Here is a 22,117-nt window from a genome sequence, read left to right as displayed (position 1 = left end):
TGCATATTAATGCCACGGCTTAAACTAAGTGTTTACTAAAAAGTTTACTACTCAGAACTATGGCAAATGGGATACACTACATGGCCAAAGTGTTCAAGTCACTTTGTGTGGACAATTTCACAGAAAACAGTATTTTAAATCTCACTTTCTCATCCTAATGTAAAACTGCATCACAGCGCCACGGTATAAATTAAGTGTTTACTTACAAATTTCTTCATCAGTACTCTGGGAAATGGGATAAACTACATGGCCAAAGTAGTTTCAAGTCACTTTGTGTTCCCAATTTTTCAGAAAACACAATGTTTGAAAAACAACTTCATCTAACCCTAACCATCTAACTCTAACCCCCTAACTTTAACCCTAACCCCTAACTCTAACCCAAACCTTCTAACCCTAACCCTAACCCTCTAACCCTAACCCCCTAACCCTAACTCCTAACCCCTAACCATAACACTAACTCTAATCGCAATTTCACTGAAAACAGTGTTTCAAATCTAGCTTGATCAGCCTAATGCATCACAGCGCCACGGCTTCAACCAAGTGTTTACTAAAATGTTTCTTCCTCAGAACCATGGCAATTGGGATAAACTACATGGCCAAAGTGGTTTCAAGTCACTTTGTGTCTGCAATTTCACAGAAAACAACATTTCAAGTCTCACTTTCTCAGCCTAATGTAAAACTGCATCACAGCGCCACGGCTTAAACTAAGTGTTTACAAACAAGTTTCATACTCAGAACTATGGCAAAATACATGGCCAAAAGACTTCAAGTCACTTTGTGTTCACAAATTCTCAGAAAAGACAATGTTTTAAAAACATCTTTAACTAACCCTAATCCTAACCCTAACCATCTAACTCTAACCTCCTAACCTTAACCCTAAACCTAAACCCTTAAGCCTTAACTTTAACCCTAACCCTAACCCCAAAACCCAGCCTCTACCCTTAAACCTAACCTTTTAACCCTAACTCTAACTCTAACCCTAACCTTCTAACCCTAAATCAACCCTAACCCTAAACCACTAACCCTAACCCTAACCCTAACGCTAACCCTCCAACTCTAACCCTAATCCTAACCCACTTACCCTAACCGCAATTTCACTGAAAACAGTGTTTCAAATCTCGCTTTATCAGCATCACAGCGCCACGGCTTCAACTGTTTACTCAAAAGTTTCTTCTTCAGTACTTTGGCAAATTGGATAAATTGCATGGCCAAAGTGGTTTCAAGTCACTTTGTGTGGACAATTTCACCGGAAACACAATGTTTCAAAAACAGCCTGATCTCAGCGAGAGAAGCTCAAATACAGCATTAAACTGCATCACAGCGCCACGGCTTAAACTAAGTGTTTACGAACAAATTTCTTCATCAGTACTATGGCAAATGGGATACACTACATGGCCAAAAGACTTCAAGTCACTTTGTGTCTGTAATTTCACAGAAAACAGCATTTCAAGTCTCACTTTCTCAGCCTAATGTAAAACTGCATCACAGCGCCACGGCTTAAACTAAGTGTTTACTAAAAAGTTTCTTCCTCAGATCGATGGCAATTGGGATAATCTACATGGCTGAAGTGGTTTCAAGTCACTTTGTGTGGACAATTTCACAGGAAACACAATATTTCAAAAACAGCCTTATCTCAGCGAGAGAAGCTCAAATACAGCGTAAAACTGCATGACAGTGCCACGGCTTAAACGAAGTGTATACGAACAAATTTCTTCATCAGTACTGTGGGAAATGGGATAAACTACATGGCCAAAGTGGTTTCAAGTCACTTTATGTTCACAATTTCTCTGAAAACACAATGTTTCAAAAACAGCTTTATCTAACCCTAACTCTAACCCTAACCATCTAACTCTAACCCCCTAACCTTAACCCTAACCCTAACTCTAACTCTAACTCTAACCCTCCAACTCTAACCCTAAACCCTAACCCTAACTCGCTAACCCTAACCCTCTAACCCTAACCCCCTAACCCTAACCCCTAACCATAACACTAACCCTAACCGCATCTTCACTGAAAACAGTGTTTCAAATCTCGCTTCATCAGCCTAGTGCATCACAGCGCCACGGCTTAAACTAAGTGTTTACAAACACGTTTCATACTCCGAACTATGGCAAATGGGATACACTACATTGCCAAAGTGGTTTCAAGTCACTGTGTGTGGACAATTTCACAGGAAACACAATGTTTCAAAAACAGCCTTATCTCAGCGAGAGAAGCTCAAATACCGCATAAAACTGCATTACAGTGCCACGGCTTAAACCAAGACTTTACAAACAAGTTTCTTCGTCAGCACTATGGGAAATTGGATATATTCATTGGGAAACGGGTTTTGAAGTCACTTTGTGTGGACAATGTCATACCACACAGTATTTCTTCAAATGGCAGTGTCTCAGTAATGTAGTTTTACATTACTGAGACAGTGCCAGATGTGGGGAGGAGCATGACTACGAGTACTGTAGGAAAGGCATGCAATCTAAATGTTGCAATTGCAGAGGCTGCCACAGCGTGGGGAACGGGGGTGTGAAATGATAGAAAGGGAGGTACAGATTTAACAGATCAGAGTGCAAAAAAGACGACACATGCAGAAGCAAAATGGTGAACCAAAGGAGGGGTATAATTACATGATTCACTAGTTTTCTCTAATGCGTCACGTAATTCTCCCCCTCCTTTGGTTGACAGGCCAACATAACAGACAACAGGAACAACCAAGAGAGTGCAAGTCAAGTCAGAAAATTTTTAAGCAGTTGGACGATTTTTGTAACAGAATTGGAAGAGGAGCTCCCACAAGTAATGTCTGGGGGATGATAAGGAAAATGAGGGGAATCCTTAGGAGTGTCAGTACACAGCAAAGTTGGAGTCAACAGCAGTGACAAATAAAGATAAAACAGACATAAAGACATTCACTGAAATGCATGCTGATAATATTGTAACCGAGAAAGGATATTGAGGAGAGAAGACAGGAGTGTACATGTTGTGCGATCGATACACCCTTTATTATACAAGAAAAGAAGGGAGCTCTTGCAAAATCTGGGTTAACATTGCCAAGGACAGACCAAATTTGTAATATGATGTTAAATCACTTAATTGTTCAGACAGAAATCAAATTTAAGTTTAAGATTAAATTAAGTTAGATTAAATGGGAATAGCATTTAGTTGAATTAAAAAAAAATTATTGGGTAATTTACCTGTAAGCAAGTTATTATATAAATAACAGACAGAAAAATGCAAGACGGTTCTGGATGTGTTTAGATGTGTGACAGGGTTTGGAGCAAATAGAAGGCTTTGAAGAATATTTATATTGCTTTAAAGAGATCTGTGACTGATTATGGGAGTATGTCTGCAGCAGAAACATTATTATTAAAAAAGCTGGAAGTGATTAAAAAATTACACTGAATCTAAAATACAGATAATTGGGACAATTTTTAAGGGCACAAAGAAGAGCAGGTTCACCCAGGAACACAAGCTGTGAAGGCCTTTTAGACCCTGCTGGGAAAGTGTGGAAAGCAAAGGTTGCATGTTTTGTTTATGCAGGTAGTAAAGTGGCAGAAGAAATGGGATGCTCTGACTAGTAACAGTGATGTAGTAATTTTTCCTGTATTTGTGGATCTTTGTGTCCAGAAGAAAATAAAAATGAGAACTTAATATCAAGACTGAGGTTAGGGCACACAGGGATAAACAGTACAAGGCACTTAATATCAATCAGAGCTGTGTGGATGTGAATTAGTAGTAGAAATGGTTGAACATGTTATTTGTCACTGCCATTGAGAAAAAACTAACAAAGGAACTAAGGAAGTGTGGAGTGAGCATGTTAAATCTAGAGAATGTATTTAGCATTGAGGATAGACAACATAAAGCCTTATTAGAGTTTCTCAAAAACAATTCATGAACAGAATGAAATGTTTGAGCCCAAGGGAAATGAAGAACTGGGTTCACACTCCAGCATGGTAGGTGGCGGTAATGCACCTTAAACGCTAAATGCCACCCGCCATTAAACAAAAGAAGAAGAAGCCCTTTCTTCCAGCGTGTCATATTAGTCGATGACAGTAACGCAGCCAGGAGTTGCTGAGAAGAGTTTAGGACCATGGAGAAAACTGCTGCGGGACTGATTCTGTTCACTTGCTTTCCTCATTCGAGACTTTGAGAAGTGGGCTACTTATTTCACATTCTATAACAACTGAGAGAGTAACCTCGACATGGAGCTATTATATGTTACATATGCAGCAACTCGTCAGATCTGTGGACTTTACTTCGCTTGAACTGCATCCGACACAATCTCCGCCACAGGTAAAGTACCATTTAGGTTCAACTAGTTGTCCTTTGTGTTGACGTTCTGCGTCGGTAAGAGCCGTGTCTCCGTCGCCACTAATCCATTTCTAAACTCAAATCTAATCCTTGCCTTCCGAGAAAAGCGGAAGATAGTCGATTTATTGCGTCACCATAAATGATCGAGCTGCACTTTATATGAGGAATCCTACGTGACGTGTTGTAAAATCGATCAACCACCTGTCGCGCGACGTCAGTGTTTAAACCGTATTAATGGAAAGCCACTGGACCGATTACCGATTACGTTAGGCTAAGTATTAATATTTCGCAGTTATAATTTCTCATATGCTGCTTTGCGAAGTCACATATGACATAGGATGTGGTTGAAGACTTTTACGAATCTCTACTGGCCAAATAATCCAACACAACCTACTAAAGAAATTGCAAATGTTGAATGAAATAAAACAGCCCGAGATCACGGATGGGACAAAGGCAACTGGAACTCTGTTATCCTATCGCTATGTTTTACCCCAACCCCTGGCCGCCTGGAAGAACAAGGAGGACGCGCGTTGTTGTGCTTGTACCACGGAAGCTCGAAGGCGAGCCATGAAAGCCAATTCGAAAATAAGCAACTTTTTTTCTGCGGAATATATTGTACAAGTGAAAGCAATTTTGGGGATGTATTAAAGGGGCAGTGAAAACTGCATGTTACAATGTTTTGAGTTGGCAACACAATCAACAACTGCATTTTCAATCATTCAATAGCCTATATATCCAGTATTGTCTTAAGACATCTGTAAAGAGATTGTATGTCAATGTAGATCTCTACAATATTAATTTTGTTATTTTGGGGGGAAATTTGTAATTATTTGCAGAAATGTGATTTTAGTAGATAGATAGATAGATAGATAGATAGATAGATAGATAGATAGATAGATAGATAGATAGATATACTTTTGGGATATTTTTTTCGCTGTTTGTAAAAGTCTAATCAGTTTACTGAAGTCAAAAGTATTATTTTGTCGTGTCAATCTTAGTAAGTAATTCAAGTTATTTTAATATAGCACCTTTCTCAGACAAAGTAAAAAAAAGCACTTCACAATAATAAAAACAAAATAAATGTAGCAATATTAAAAGAGAAACTAATAATCACAACAAACAACAACATTATTGTAATACAAGCACGAGACAACATTAGGGAAGACCAATCTGATTACATGTGCCTTGTGGTTTTTTTTTGAAGGCGTCGACAGAAGCTGGGGAAGAGTATTCCACAGGGTCGGAGCCACCACTTTAAAAGCATGTTCACCTTTATTCTTTAAACAAGTAAAGTAAGCCTGGTCAGAAGAACTGAGTGACCCATTAGTGGTATGATGATAGATCAGGTTAGTGATGTATTCCGGAGCCTGACCATAGAGGGTCTCTATCGGTGAGAACGATGACTTTATACTAGGGCTGGGCGGTGTGGCTTAAAAATAATATCGCAATATTTTTAACCTGTATTGCAATAAACAATATATATTGTGATATTTTGGAATATTCTCAAAAGTATTTCAGAAATGCCAGAAATTGAACCCTTTGATGCATTAAAATAATACCAGTATGGTAATTCTATTAGTTCCTGCAACATGTCTGCATTCAAACATTCTTGTTTATATCCATTAGTGGTTTCTGTTGGAACCATTTTAAATTTACATGCAAAAAGGGGAAAATCACAACAAAGTATTTATTCGAGCCAGCAGGGCTATTGCCCTGGACAGATATCAATTATTGGTACTGAAACGCTTATCAATACTACTCGCCACAATTTGTTACAAAAAAATCAAAATAAAGATGAGACAAGATTCAACAATTCTTTTATCAATTCTTTTTAAATCCTGTCTATTGATTCAGTACGTCATGTCAATGGCAATCGGATTGGTTCTTTTGAAAAAACAACCACATCACGAGCTGTATATAAATGACATTTCTTGGGTAGCAAACTGCAGCACCATTTTTTTTTAAACAGGAGTATTTCAGAGCAAATTCATGAACACACCCATGAATATCAACTGGTTAATGGCTAGTTTTTATTGTTAACCCATGTTCTTAATCAGTTGACTGTGTGGCTGCAGGCTGCTTTCATACTGGCGCACTGACCCTCAAGCTGGTCGGAAAAACTTTGCATCTCTCAAGCCTGTATGTGACGGACTTTCTGGATGTCTCAACAAACTGGTCGCATTTCATCCCTTACACGCAAACGACTGTCAGCATCGACTGTAGTGAAGAGTAACTGCACTTTTGTATGCGTATTCTCTCTGCCATTGTCAATCAGAGGCTCTGTGTGTGTTTGCAGCCGGTGCTGCAGCTGCAAACCGACAGCTGTCCTCCTCCGCTTGCTTAGAGGTTCCGACACGGATCTCTCCGAGAAGCACACAGTCGGATGGAGTGAGGGAAGCGTAAAGTCAAAAGTGCATCTCATGCCAGCGGAGGCTTAATTTGTATTCGATGTTCACGATATAGTCATTTAATACATCCCACGTATGATAAACCGCGAAAAAGCAAGTATATTCTAAATATCGCCCACTCCTACTTTACACTCTATGCTGAACCTGATGGGCAACCATGGATGGGCAAGGGGAGGATAAAATGGGACCTGGTCAAGAGCCTTGGAGCAGCATTTTGAACCAGTTGTAGGCGATCCCAAAATGACTTGCTGACCTGTATATTCCACTGAACATGGGGCCGTCACGCCGCATGTGGGCCTCGATTTTGTTCCGTCCTCTGCACGGCTTCATATCATACAGGGAGTTATTCAGAAGCAGAGCATTTTGTCTGCCTGCTTCCTAATTTGGTCATGTTTCCTTGATTTTTGTACTTTTAGCGTTGGTAAACGTTGGTAAATTGTTTCTTCTTTTGTCCATTTTGTGTTTATTGCTGTCATTTCCTACTTTGTGCTGCAGCCCACAGACACTTAATATAGTTTGCTCTGTTTTCGTCATTACAAAACATTGTTATTTGTTGCGTAACTATTTCAAATACCATGTTGTAGCGGGAGGACAATGGATTTCTTTTCCAAATTGAAATGAGTAATGTAGTGATGTGTGGTATGAAGAACATGATTCTCTTTGTTTTTGTCCAACTGACTTCCTGCGCAGTCGATCTGCTCTATTCATCTTGCCACGGTCTCCGAGTGGCTTCCATCAGAAATATTTTAGCCGCCTATCTTTAGCACAGCAGAGCGCCGATCCACTTCTGGGACGCTGCTGACATGCACTGCGGTGCTACCAGTGGGATATGAAGCATTTACTATAATGACTGCGAGTTAGGTTAGGTAGTTACTTTATTAATCCCCGAGGGGAATTTTTTTTTTTTTTAATTTAAAAAAAAAAAAAAAAAATTTTTAGGTTAGGTAGTTTACACCGGTAGATGTGTCGGAGATGGAATGCGTCCCAGACATAAAAGGTAGAATTTTGCCTTGATACAGGTGGAAAGGCAATTACAGTAGTACAGTAGCATGAATGATCATTTACAGTTCTGGTTTGGATACAACGGATTTCTGTTTTATAATGTTTCTGAAATGAAAGAAGCATGTAGTAAGTGATTTAATATACTGCTGAAAAGACATAGCTTTGTCAAAAATAACATTAATGTTTCTTAGATTGGACTGAACGGATGAGGAAAGGGACCCAATACACTGCAACCTTAGAGGCTACACTGTCTTGTCTCCATTCAGCTGTAAGAAGTTATAAACCCAAGTTTGGGATTATAAAAACACAGTTTATGATGCATGCATTTTTGGTTTTATTGCCCATAAATCATTCTTATAAACTCTTGGAAAAAAAACAACAGTCCTCGCTGTGTAAATTAACTGAATATTTATGTGGCAACTTTTTTTGACCTGCAGCATACATGCCAAATCTGAGGAAAAGATGAAGTTAAAAAGTTGATTACTCCAAAGTGTGCAGATGAAGACAAGTTTAAAGGAAGAAAAGAGTATAATTTCAAGGTGAGTTTGAAGTTATTTTTTTCCCACCATGTTTTATTGCATAAAATCTGATAGGAATTATCCTAACGGATTAAAGATATAATCCTGTGTGATTGTATTGTATAAATTCCTATAATATTTTGTCCGATATGGTTAGTTCCAGGGTCATTGATGTATAAGGATTTTCAACAGGCCAATTTTAAAATACAAGAAATAAGAATACCTGTTGCAAACAATAAGAATGTCTTGTATGCAAAAATCCAGATCAAAATTTTAAATTTGTTGTTTTGTATTGTTTTTATATTGGCATGAATTGGCAGTGACCTTAAAAATTGTCGTGGTGTGACATATCTTCAAATTTATTAATTTCCTTAACACGCTTGACATGTTTCACAGGTTCTCAGTAATATAAAATTTAGAAACAAAGTATTTGCATTTTTGTTTTGTTTTTGTAAATATTAATATCCTATTTTTGTTCTATAATGGCACAGTAACCTTCTCACGTACTTATATTTTCTGTAATTTTCATAAAACAAAAAAATGATTGAAAAATATCATTCACATAAGCATACTGTATTAAAGATACATATTTTACCCAAATAAATCAGTCATCCTATTTTGAATTTAATACGGTTATGGCTATTATTGGTCGTGCCACCTGATGTGTTGTCGCTCCAAAAGACATGAGGCCCTCGTATAGTTAAAAATCTATTGAAAGAGATCAATAAACAATAAATTCCTTGCAACAAGTAGGTTTTTATTTTATCAAAAATGAACACAATTTCCATGAACATATAAGTTTCATTAACATTTATTTAAAATAACATTGCAAAGCTTTGAACAAAATTTTTTTATTGCTTGACAATAGATTAAATTTATTTTGGGAAGAATATAATTTTGACAAAAACCATGTTTCATCTACCGTGTAATCATCACAAACAGTTTAAAGTGAAGCACATATTTGTGGCCTTGTTATGAACCAAACATTTCATTGAACTTGCCGTCTATGGATATTTGTAATGTCTGAACGTCTGATGTGAAGCTGCAGGAGTGTTTTCTGTTCGGTGGATGATAATCTTGAAAATGTGATCACTGTTGCTGCTTGTGAACATCAACCCACTGCTCATTGTTGTACTCTAATTGTCAGCTGAGCGGAAAGTTTAGATGCTTGCATCTGTAGCGCAAAATAATTTAATAATTTTTAAGGAGACGAGACTGAGTCCTCCTCTCCTCTCCTCTCCTTTTTTTTCTTTGAGGTTATTAGATACCTGCAATTTCGCACAGCAGCAGGATCCATAGGAGTGTTTCCAAAGTAAGAGTTGCGCAAATTTATGCACAATGCACGACAGTGCTAACTTGATAAATTACACTTCCAACACATTGATCGGATTGATTAGGATGTAACAGCAAATGACAATGTGTCAACCTAGTTTTCTCCACTTCAGAAAGGTTAGCTGTCGCAGAGTCGCACTTTATGAGTTGCAGTTAAATTATTGTTTGACAGTGTCTCCTCTTAGGTCAAAGCTGAGTAGCTCCATCACTGCTGCTGGGATGTTTTAATTTCAGTGTTAGCAAAAACAAAATCTGAATTTTTATGTGTTTAGTTAGTTAAATTACGGCAAAGCTCCAAATTCTGAGACATCTACTTTAAGCAACTCTTTGTAATAACTGAAAGTGTTCATTACAATTTCAGTGCGCATGTACAGTACCAGTCAAAAGTTTGGACACACCTTCTCATTCAATGGTTTTTCTTTATTTTTATTTTTTCTACAGATTAGTATTGACGACATGAAGGAACACATATGGAATTATGTGGTAAACAAAAAAAGTGTTAAACAAACCAGAATATGTTTTATATTATAGATTCTTCAAAGTAGCCACCTTTTGCTTTGATGACAGCTTTGCACACTCTTGGCATTCTTTCAATCAGCTTCACGTGGTAGTCACCTGGAATGGTTTTCAATTAACAGGTGTGCCTTGTCAAGAGTTAATTTGTGGAATTTCTTGCCTTCTTAAGTGTTTGAGACCATCAGTTGTGTTGTGTAGAGGCAGGGTTGGTGCACAGTTCTATACAGTGAATAGGGGTATTTGACTACAGTTCTAATCCATATTATGGCAAGAACCACTCAACTAAGTAAAGAGAAACGACAGTCCATCATTACTTTAAGACAGGAAGGTCAGTCAATCCGGAATCCTGCCCCAGGACAGGAAGACCAAGGATGAATTCATTAGAGTTACCAGCCTCAGAAACCGCAAATTAACAGCACCTCAAATTAGAGCCCACATAAATGCTTTGCAGAGTTCAAGAAGCAGACACATCTCAACATCAACTGTTCAAAGGAGACTGCGTGAATCAGAATTGCTGCAAAGAAGCCACTACTGAGGAAGAACAACAAGAAGAGACTTGCCAAGAAACACAAAGAATGGACATTAAACCAGTGGAAATCTGTACTTTGGTCTGATGAGTCCAAATTTGAAATTTTTGGTTCCACCAAAATTGGTCTTTGTAAGACGCAGAAAAGGTAAGCGGATGGTTTCTACATTTGTGGCAGCACCTCTGCTTTGCTGGTGACACTGTTGGTGATTTATTCACAAGTCAAGGCATACTTAACCAGCATGGCTACCACAGCATTCTGCAGCGACATGCCATCCCATCTGATTTGCGCTTAGTGGGACCAGCATTTGTATTTCAACAGGACAATGACCCCAAACACACATCCAGGCTATGGAAGGGCTATTTGACCAAGAAGGAGAGTGATGGAGTGCTGCGTTAGATGACCTGGCCTCCACAATCACCCGACCTAAACCCAATTGAGATGGTCTGGGATGAGTTGGACCGCAGAGTGAAGGCAAAGCAGCCAACAAGTGCTCAGCACCGCTGGGAACTCCTTCAAGACTGTTGGAAAACCATTCCAGGTGACTACTTCATGAAGCTGATTGAAAGAATGCCAAGAGTGTGCAAAGCTGTCATCAAAGCAAAAGGTGGCTACTTTGAAGAATCTAAAATATGAAACATATTCTGGTTTATTGAGCATTTTTTTTGTTTACCACATAATTCCATATGTGTTCCTTCATAGTTTGGATGTCTTCAATTTCATCTATTATGTAGAAAAAAAATAAAAATAAAGAAAAAACATTGAATGAGAAGGTGTGTCCAAACTTTTGACTGGTACTCTAGTTATAATGTGAAATGATGGCCATATTAAAAAAGTAAAAGACTCACAATTGCTGATTTACTGGCTTTCAAAATCTGTTAAATGACACATCTGATGCTCTATTTAGCAAATACATCTAAATGTTAAATGACAGTAAAATTAAAACATTCTAAATGTTAGGAAGTGATTAAGATTCATAAATTTTGACCGGATGAAACTAGAGTCACATATCGTAGTAAAGAGGAATCTGACATCCATGCTGATTGTAGGATCATGAAGTACTGTAGAGACGTCTATGCATTTGGTGGCTGCTTAACTGTGATGACACAGAGACACACAGAGGCATGATTCATTTTTCCATTTCCACATTTTGCAGCAATATTCCAATTGTACTTGCAGCTATATTAAGCCCTATCAGTACCATGCAGGATATGACAAATTGTAAAGTCTACCTAGAGTATAATCTTTGTGTTTGTATAGGTGGGTGATGAATGAAAGGAAAAAAAATAATGTATTCTTGAAAGATGGTTACATAATGCAGATTATTCGAAAAGGGTTGAGAGTTTTATTAATTCAATTAGACACAGAAATTGAAAAAATATTTGTAATTTATATTGTCATTATCTTTTAAGGCTTGTTACCACACTACGATACTTTTATTTATTATGCTTCATTATGATCTAGTATAAAAAAAAATACCTTGTCATTCGGTACCAATGTTAAAAACTGTGGTGACATCCATATCATGTTTTTGTCTTTAAAGCTGTAGTTGGTAACTTTGAGAGGAGAGGACTTAGCCTCAGAATGTTCATTAGACTGGATTTAAGAAAACAAATAATTTAAACTCGAACACGGGATTTGGTTTCAAGTCTGGTGGGTTTGAACAGAACAAAACAAATGTTTCTAGCACTTTAAGTAACTGTAAACAGTGAAGGGCTGTTTAGCAAACTATTTAGTGAGTGTACAATGTATTGTAATATTAGTGAACCGGAAACATTATTTATTGCCTCGTCAACTATGCCATTACCTATTTAGATATGTTACTGTCTGGAAAAATAATAAATCTATAGCTTCTTTGCAGCAACGTCTATACGAGTTTGGATAGATATGCATGTCAACTCCACAGGGATACAACCTCTACTAATTGTTGTTCTAATTGTCTATATCTATTTTCTTTCCTTCATAGACAGTTCAACAGACACACAGAGAAGACTATAGAAACAACATGTCTACAAGTACCATCAGTCAACCCTACAAGCAGGAGAAGAAGAGCAGTTTCTTCAAGGTGCGTGACACTCAAGAGTACTTACAAACAGAATTGGTAGTATTCTATGACTGTCCTTGACCTAGCTCAAGAACCCTTCACCCCATTTGCTTCAAACTCAGTGGATTTGTTGCTCGGGACCCAAGGTTGTGCACTGTGGCGACTTTAGTGCGGTTTGGAGACGCAAAACGCTTGATGATAATAATTCTATCAAACGTGTTGCATTTGGGGGTTCGTACAATGGCAACCCCTGATGGCAACCCAGCTCTGTGAAGCTGTAGATGGAGCCCTCTTAGCCATTATCCCCTTCTCTGCTGACCGCACAGGCGGGACTGGGCTCAATGTGCTTTGCTTCATTTTGTTTTCCATTGCCCGTGGATGCTATGTGGGACCTGATACTATCATCCCCCACCTCGGGATTACAAGCGAACAGCTGTGGACAACGAGTTTTACCAGTGCCTCTTTTTACAGGTGCAGACTCGCTTGGTTTTGTGTCCTGTTCCTCAGTCACTGGAGCAGTTAATTGCACGGGTAGATAATCGCGACACATTTAATCTCAATTAACTTTCATAAGAAGACGACAAAGGAATAGGGTTTGCCTTCCACTTAAAAGCAGTGAAGTGCTCTTACTTTTACTTTCGCATATGCCGAGTGGGAGAGTTGACCACTGCGAGGTAACACAGCCCGACATAGCGCGTCTGTGTAACGATAACGATTGCGTAAACGGAAAATAGAGAAACGTGTGCCTGCTGAGTTCAGATTAGTTCCAAACGTTTGCTTAAACTGCTCAAACTCTGTGCTGTCCTCCCAAATCTCCCCTCCTCCATGCAGCAGAGGCAAGAGGACAGAGGAATGACCCCAGACTGTAGATAGACTGTAAGGTGTAAAGCCTATCTACTCAATCATTGCTGATTTATGACAAAACTATATATTTTTTTTATTAAAGTAATATTAGCTGTATTTTCAGTGGTTGAAGAAGGATTTTGATATTTTACAAAGTACTATTACCACACTGAAAATAAGGTCCTGCAATTTAAAAGCTTTAAGTAAAAACATGTAAGTATTATTAGCAAAATGCACTAGAAGTATGACAAGTTAAAGTCAACTTTATTGTCAATCCACCATATGTACAAACATACAGAGATTGAAATATTGTTTCTCACTGTCCCACAGTGTGCAAAATAGAAAGAGAAAACAGGAAAAGTATAAATATTGTTATGATATAGTGTTGTGTAACTGAATCCAAATGCAGACACACAGACTCGGGTATAAGTTCAAAAAACATTTTTTCAGCTCCAAAACAAGCTGATGACATAAAAACTCCTGTAAGGCACCATGTGTTTGTGTGGCACTGAAAATCTTCTTCTGCAAATACTGGTGTTTTACTTAACCCCCTAACACTAACCAGGCTGAGTCTAGTACTGAAGATTTTAATACTTTACAATTAAGGTTAACCTGTGTGGGACCTGTGATGGTTTGTGATTTCTGTCACTTAACTTCTAACCAGCACAACTAAATTCCTATCTCCAACCCTTATTGTAACCCTAATTTTAACCTCATTCTTCCCCGAACCCTAAATCCTAGTTTGAACTCTCTTGAACAGCCCTTTGAAGGTCAAACTATTCTTGTTTTCCTTAATTATCCACACTCTCAAGGTCCAAACCTCAAATTTGACCTTGCAAGGGTACAGTAGTACACCAAAATTCTCTACTTTAAGTCTGCAGACATTAGTTCATATCACAAGAACAACAGTGAAAACATTTACATGAACTTTTTTAATTGATCTCTGCCCTTTCATTTTGTACATACAATTGTTGAGTTGTTGTGTTTGTGTCTTTGTAGCTGATCGACACGTTTGCCTGGGAAATTGGCACTCTGAAGAAGGAGATGGGGAAAAAGACAGAGTATGCTGGAGACCAAGAGACAGATACACTGCTACGGTAAGCACATACTGTGTCTCTATATAAGACATTTTCTCGTTTTAATGGTTGCGCGTGCGTGCGTGCGAGCAAATTTAATTTTATCTTGTGCAGTTCCCCGTGGCTACCTATAGTGGCCTTCATTCACAGAACACAAAAACATTATAAAAAATGCAATGACATTTCACAAAACACAAAGACATTTTAGAAAACACAAAAACATTTCAAAGAACACAAAAACATTTTACTAAATCCAAAAGCATTTCACAGAGCACAAAAACATTTCACTAAACACAAAAATGTTTCACAGAATGCAAACATTTTTCAGAAAACACAAAAAATATTGGGGTTCGATCCCTGTCTCCTCCTGTCTACATGTCGAAGTGTCCTTGGGCAAAACACTGAACCCCAAGATGCCCCCAATGGTGCACCATTGCAGTGTAAATGTGTGCAGGAATCTATTCCTAAGGCGAGCTCCTTACATGGCAGCTCAACTCCATTAGTCTGTCATTGTGTGTGTGAATGGATGAATTGGAAAGCACTTTGAGACTATTAAGGCGATAAAGCGCTACATAAGTGCAGACCATTTACCATTTATACAAAAGAACCCAACAATTCAACAATTCCCACGTGAGCGGCTGGGAGGACAAAACTCCCCTTTAACAGGAAGAAAAACCTCAGCAGTGGGAAGGAAAAACTCCCTTTTAACAAATCAAACAGACTGAACTAGGCTCGGAGGTGAGTGGCCATCTGCCTCGACCAGTTACATTAACCTGCTAAATCTGCACTCATGGTTTTCCTGAGGTGTCTGGAGGGCTTAGATGCTCTTTGTGGGGGTGGGTTGGCGGGGGTTGTTAGCAATACATTTTTACATAATTTCGATTATGACCATTATATTATTAATTTCATTTCATTTGCAAATTGTCAGTGTATTAGTACATTTATTTTCATGATTTCCAACTGGACAAAGCTAGTAACTGCCCAGGTCCTTTAAAAGACATATTTGCTACCATAACAAAATTAGATTAATTGCATCTTGTGTCAGCGTCTGCAAAGACCTAAAATCTTTATATTAAGGTCAATCTGGGTTTTTATTAAATTGTTTCTAGGTTTTCTGTGTGTAAAGCAATTAATCATATCACACACACCACCACACAATTTTTTTTTTTTTATTTTTTTTTTTTTAAACATTTAGTTTACTGTCATAGAAATCTAAGAAATCATCATGTTGGAAATTTTTGATATTTTTGCCCCATGTCTAACACTCAATGAACACTGATTCTTCTGTCTAGCAGCAGTATTGAAAACAAAACACTTTTGTTGTTTGGTGTTCAGGAAACAGCTGCAGCTTCTTCAGATGCCTCAACTTGAAAATTCCTTACATTGTCAGTTCCACCCCTTCTTCTATGTAGCCAAGATGGCGACCGTTTAGGCTGGAAAGTGTCCAGGGTTTCACACTTCTTTTTTGGACCGTTTTGAGTTTGTCATCCTGGTATTCGTAGTGCTCTGCATGTTTCTGTACTTGACAGTGTAAATGCATTCATGCACTTAAAATAGTGAGTGTTAGTACACAAGTACACCATTTGGAACACAGCACTTTGTCCTGGGGTCTTCCGGAGTCTAAGGGAGCCAGTCCCAGCAAGCTACTGCTGCTTTATAGGTAGTGAGAGTAATCAGTGATTACCAAACACTGGAGTTTGTTATGTCCTTTCCTTGCACAGTTCCCTGAACCACACATTTCTCCCTCCTTCAGTTGACCCACAAACCATGTTTTACTGCAACAATAGCATTCCAGAGTTGAGGTCAGGAGTCAGAGTTGTTGTCTCATGTTTTCTCTGCTGTTATTTTAGAGCTATCTCCCCCCAAAACCCTCAATAACCCATAGAGGTTGTGTCTGTTCCCCGACCACCTCAACTAAATCAAATTTGATCAAAAGAGTTATCCATATAATTCTAATAAAGATTGACACTATTAATTTAATAGAACAAAACCAGACAATTAAATGTGGACTATAATATATTAGAACTCTCCTGTTACTAAAACCGGCTACCCAACTGGTTGAGGCAGATTGCCGCCCATCTCTGAGCTTGGTTCTGTCAGAGGTTTCTTCCTGTTAAAAGGGAGTTTTTCCTTCCCTTTGTTGGAGGTTTTTCTCCCTTAAAGAGGAGTTTTTTTCCTCGTAGCTTATGTGGGAATTGTTGAATTGTTGGGTTTCTCTGTATAATGTTGTAAAGTTCTGCTGTAAGGACTTTAATGTGTTAAGTGCCATGAAATAACCTATGTTGGAATTTGGCGCTATATGAATAAAATTTAATAAAATGATTTGATAATTGATCATCAACTTAAATTATTTTGTCTCTGGTTGCAGCTGCAAGACTATGTCAGTCTAAATAAAGAATGTCCTCCTTGTAATGTTAATTATCACCCTCCCCCAAATTATCACCAAAGAGGAGGAGTGCATTCTTCCATTCAAGCTTAAAAATCTATCCGAGACCTTAACTTAGTTTGAAAGCCTTACTCTCAGACTCTCTCACCCAGACTGGAAAACACAAAAAACTGTTTTATTTGTTGTTGTTGCCCATCCTCTTTTGTCTGACATTTATATTTACAATATCTACACCGCATATGAGAAAAAATTCATTCACAGCGATGTCTATGATAATGCTGTGGCCAAATTTCAGCAATCAATTCCATTATTATCTACTTTAATGCCATGTGCCAATACAATGGAGGGCAGTAACCTCAACTTTACTCCCTCACGGATGAACCATCTCTTTGATGACGCTGCTGCATTTTTCTGCATACAGCACTCGACAAAGATGCCTCTGGAAAAAAAAGAGTAATGAACCAGAGGAGGCTGTACCCTTGGTGCAATTTGCAAAAATCGTCTTTGAAGCAGACATCGCAAAAGCTGGAAAGGAAGTGGCAGTCCAGTAATTTTGAAGAATTTCACCTGCCGAGGTGTAGTGCAACCAGAAAGTCCTCCTTGATGCCAAAACTGCATATTATTCATCATTAATAGAGGAAAACAAGAACATGATTGGGTTTCTTTTCAGCACTGTAGCCAGATTGACTAGCTGTCACAGCTCTGTTAAGCCTTGTATCTCTTTAGGTGTTCGTAGTATTGACTTCATAAATGTCTAATAAATTTCTTACTATTAAGTAAAAAAGTTCGGCATACCCTTTGTACCACTGTGACAGATGTGACGCAAATTACAGGAGCTTTGGAAACGTCAGTGGGACTTGATTTATATTCATATTTACTTCACTCCCTTTGAACTCTGAGCTATTTGCAAAATAAATAAACTTGTCGTTTAGATCCTATCCCAAGACTGCTGAAGGACTTCCATATTATTTAAAATTACTTGTCCTCCATCAACACGCTGTGTACCACTGGCTTTTAAGGTTTGCTGTAGATAAACCATTACTTAGGTAGGTAGGTAGGTATATACTTTATTAATCCCCGAGGGGAAATTTTTTCGCCACAGCAGCATACATACAGGAGCAATAATAGAAACAATAGAATAAAATAATAATAGAATAGAATAATATAATAGAAAAGCAATAAAATAAAAAATATAAATATAAAATATAAAATGCACAGTACATACAGTATATATACAGTACATTAAATATCTATATATATATTATATACAACAAACCAATAAACACAGTCAACATATATATATATATATATATATACATACGGTACAGTATATATCTATATATATAATATACATATAATATACAAGCAACCAAGAAACACAGTCAACAGTGTTTTTGTACTGTGATGGATTTTGCCAGAGGTGAGTTATTGTAAAGTCTTATGGCAGTGGGCAGGAATGATCTCCTGTATCTGTCCTTGTGACAGCAGAGCTGGAGGAATCTTTTAGAGAAAGTGCTCCGCTGTCCCTGCAGCAGGTGGTGGAGAGGGTGGACAGGATTATCCAAGATGGACAATAGTTTGATCAGCGTCCTCCTCTCCACCACCTTTTCCAGACTATCTAGTTTGTAGCCGATGATGGAGCCGGCCTTCTTAACCAGCTTGTTGAGTTTGTTGGTGTCACCGGCTCCAATGCTGCTCCCCCAGCAGACCCCAGCGAAGTACAAAGCACTGGCCACAACAGACTGGTAGAACATCTCCAATATCTCGCTGTACACATTGAAGGATCGAAGTTTCCTCAGAAAAAAGAGTCGACTCATCACCTTCTTGTAGACAGCATTGATGTTGGTCTTCCATTTCAGTCTGTTGTCGATGGACACACCAGGTACTTGTACTCCTCCACCATGTCCACCTCCTCTCCCAGAACTCTCAGCGGTTGTGGAGCCGTCGCCTTCCTCCTGAAGTCGACCACCATCTCTCTGGTCTTGGCCACGTTCAGGAGCAGGTGATTCCTTCCCGCCCACTCCACAAAGTCCTCCACTACTGCCCTGTACTCATCCTCCCGTCCATCCCTTATACACCCGACCGCTGCAGTGTCATCAGAGAACTTCTGCAGATGGCAGGACTCTGAGTTGTACTGGAAGTCAGTGGTGTATAAGGTGAACAGAAAGGGGGACAGAACAGTTCCCTGTGGAGCTCCAGTACCACTGACCACCGTATCAGACAGCACACTGCCCAGACGGACAAACTGTGGTCTGCCTGTCAGGTAGTCATTGATCCAGGAGACGGTGGGCGCATCCACCCCCACCACCCGCAGCTTCTCACTCAGCAGCAGTGGTTGGATGGTGTTGAATGCACTGGAGAAATCAAAGTAAGTGATTCTCACCGGTTCTGTCCAGGTGCGACTGCGCTCGTTGCAGCAGGAGATGAGGGCGTCGTCCACTCTCACATGAGGCTGGTATGCAAATTGCAGAGGGTCCAGAGAAGATTTCACCAGCGGCCTGAGGTGGGCCAAGACCAGCCTCTCCAGCACCTTCATCACATGAGATGTGAGGGCAACCGGTCGGTAGTCGTTGAGGCCAGATGGAGTCTTCTTCTTGGGGACAGGAACCAGGCAGGACGTCTTCCACAGCACTGGGACCTGCTCCTGCTTCAGGCTCAGGTTGAAGAGGTGTTGTAGGACCTCAGCCAGCTGGGCGGCGCAGGTCTTCAGGACCACGGGGCTGATGCCGTCAGGTCCTGCAGCCTTGCGCTGGTGGAGTCTCTCCAGCTGTCTCCTAACCTGGCCAGTCGTCACAGAGAGGGGGGTGGGGGGAGGTCAAGGTGTCGATGGAGGAAGAGCCCTTTGAGATTGAGGGCTCTATGCAGTTCACCAGGGGGCGCAGAGGGGAGAGGGGGGGAGGCAGCAGAGGTGTTTTGGAGGTGTGAGGTGTGGAGGAGACAGATGAGGGCGGTGAACTAAACCTGTTGAAGAAACAGTTTAGTTCATTTGACCTCTCCAGGGAGCCCCCTGGTTGTCTCTCTCTCCCCTTGAAGCCAGTAATCTCCTTCATACCGGTCCACACCTCCCTCACGTTGTTCTGCTGGAGTTTGGCCTCCAGCTTCCTCCTGTAGGAGTCCTTGCACTCCCTCATCTTCTCCTTCAGGTGGCGCTGCACTCTCCTGAGCTCCTCCCTGTCCCCAGACCTGAAGGCTGCTTTCTTCTGATTAAGAAGAACTTTCAGGTCACTGGTGATCCACGGTTTATTGTTGGGGAAGCATTTTACAGTCCGGGATGGTACGGTGGTGTGTTCACAGAATTTGATGTATTCTGTGATACAGTCCGTCATGCTGTTGATGTCCTCCCCATGTGGTCCAAACAGCGCATTCCAGTCCGTGGACCCAAAGCAGTCCTGCAGGGCATCTTTAGCCTCCTGTGTCCACCTCCTCACAGTCCTGGTGGTCACAGGCTGCCTCTGCACCAGGGGGACATACCTGGGAGTCAGCAGGACCAGGTTGTGGTCTGATCTACCAAGGGGGGGAAGGGCAGTAGTACTGTATGCATCCATGGCATTAGCATACAGTAAGTCCAGAGTTTTATTGTTCCTTGTGGGGCAGTTCACATACTGGTGCAAAGTTGGCAGTACTTTATCCAGACTGGTTAAAGTCTCCAGTAACTGCCAAAAATGCACCGGGATGCTGAGTCTGTAGTTTAGCCACCGTGGAGTGGATGGTGTCCACTGCTGCCTCTGCGTCGGCTGAGGGAGGAATGTAAACAACGATAACAATGGAGGACGTGAACTCCCTAGGTAAATAATATGGGCGCATCCCCATGGCTAGCAGTTCAATGTCTGCTCTTGAATCAGCTGATCTGGGGAAACATAGTCCGATATCCAACTTACCTTTTATTTAAGAAATCCTTGAAAAAATAGGTTGTAAATCAATTATGTGAGCATTTTCAGGGAAATGGTCTGTTTGACAATTTTTAGTCAGGCTTTAGAGCGCATCATTGCACAGAAACAGCACTATTGAAAGTTACAAACAATCTTCTTACAGCATCAGATGATGGACTTGTTTCTATATTTCTCCTGCTTGACCTCAGTGCTGCTTTTGATACAATTGATCACAAGATTTTATTACAGAGACGGAAATATGTCATTCGGATCCAAGGAACAGCACTAGGCTGGGTAAATCAAATAGATTTCAGTTTGTTCATGTCAACAATGACTCGTCCATGCACACACAAGTTAGCAATGGAGTGCCACAAGGTTCAGTGCGAGGCCAGACACTTATCATGAACAATAAACTATGGGAAAGAAAAGGAAAAAAGTGAGATGTAATGGTGGCATAGAGAGTGAAAAAGAGAGTGGAGAGGAGCTCAGTGTATCATGGAAGGTCCCCCAGCAGCCTCGGACTGTAACAGTAAAACTAAGGGATGACTCAAGTTCACCTGAGCCAGCCCTCAATATAAGCTTTGTCATATAGGAACATTTTAAGTGGGGACGGTGTCTGCCTCCCGAACCAAAGCAGGGAGCTGATTCGACAGGAGAGAGGTGTGAAAGCTGATAGCTCTTCCTCCCATTCTGCCTTTGGATGTTCAGGAAACCACAAGCAGGCCCGCATTCTTAGGTTGAAGTCCTTTATTAGGATGATATGGCAATAAAAGATCTTTGAGATAAGATGGACCTTGGCCATGAAGAGCTTTGTAGGTGAGGAGAAAAAAAAATTGATATACATTTTTTTTATTTCATTGGAATCTAATAAAAAAGAAGCTATAATAAAGGAAATATCACCTTTTTGCTAAATTTGCAATTTTGCAATGTTGCTGTTGCTGCAACATTTTGGATCAACTGGAGGCTTTAAAAAACGTTTTTTTTTTTAAAGAATGGTGCTGGAGGTCAAGACAGTGTCCTCTAGAGTAACTATATATTTGAATGAAGAATTTCCAAGGTGTTTAGGGCCAAACACAATAACTTAAATTTTGTTCAAATTTAATAAGTACAAAATTACAGATCATCCAGGCGTGTCTTTTTGATATTTTTGAAGTTTCACCAACTGATTTGTTTTACCTGCTTTCATAGACAGATATAGCTGGGTATCGTCTTCATAACAATGGACATTTATGCAGTATTTCTTTATATTATAGCTTAACGGAAGCATGCATAATAAAGGGGAGCTTTAGGCAAC

At 39.7% G+C, this 22,117-nt stretch overlaps 1 protein-coding gene across 1 annotated transcript in view; it reads left to right on the top strand.

Moving 5' to 3' along the window:
• Positions 1-22,117, top strand: part of LOC138615940 (ras and Rab interactor 2-like) — a 459,963-nt gene that overhangs the window by 394,256 nt on the left and 43,590 nt on the right. Inside the window, exons 2-6 of the mRNA XM_069689833.1 lie at positions 4,068-4,284; positions 8,150-8,251; positions 9,487-9,542; positions 12,572-12,670; positions 14,492-14,589. Coding sequence (XP_069545934.1) covers positions 12,611-12,670; positions 14,492-14,589 — 158 coding nt within the window. The 5' untranslated portion in view covers positions 4,068-4,284; positions 8,150-8,251; positions 9,487-9,542; positions 12,572-12,610. The remainder of the gene's footprint in view (positions 1-4,067; positions 4,285-8,149; positions 8,252-9,486; positions 9,543-12,571; positions 12,671-14,491; positions 14,590-22,117) is intronic.

The sequence above is a fragment of the Brachyistius frenatus genome, unplaced genomic scaffold, assembly GCF_029030835.1.
Source record: "Brachyistius frenatus isolate BFR_SWC_R1_liver_20210118 unplaced genomic scaffold, ASM2903083v1 Contig_8, whole genome shotgun sequence".
NCBI lineage: Eukaryota > Metazoa > Chordata > Actinopteri > Embiotocidae > Brachyistius > Brachyistius frenatus.
The sequence above is the reverse complement of the archived record's forward strand: the minus strand, read 5'-3'. Positions and strand labels throughout refer to the sequence as shown.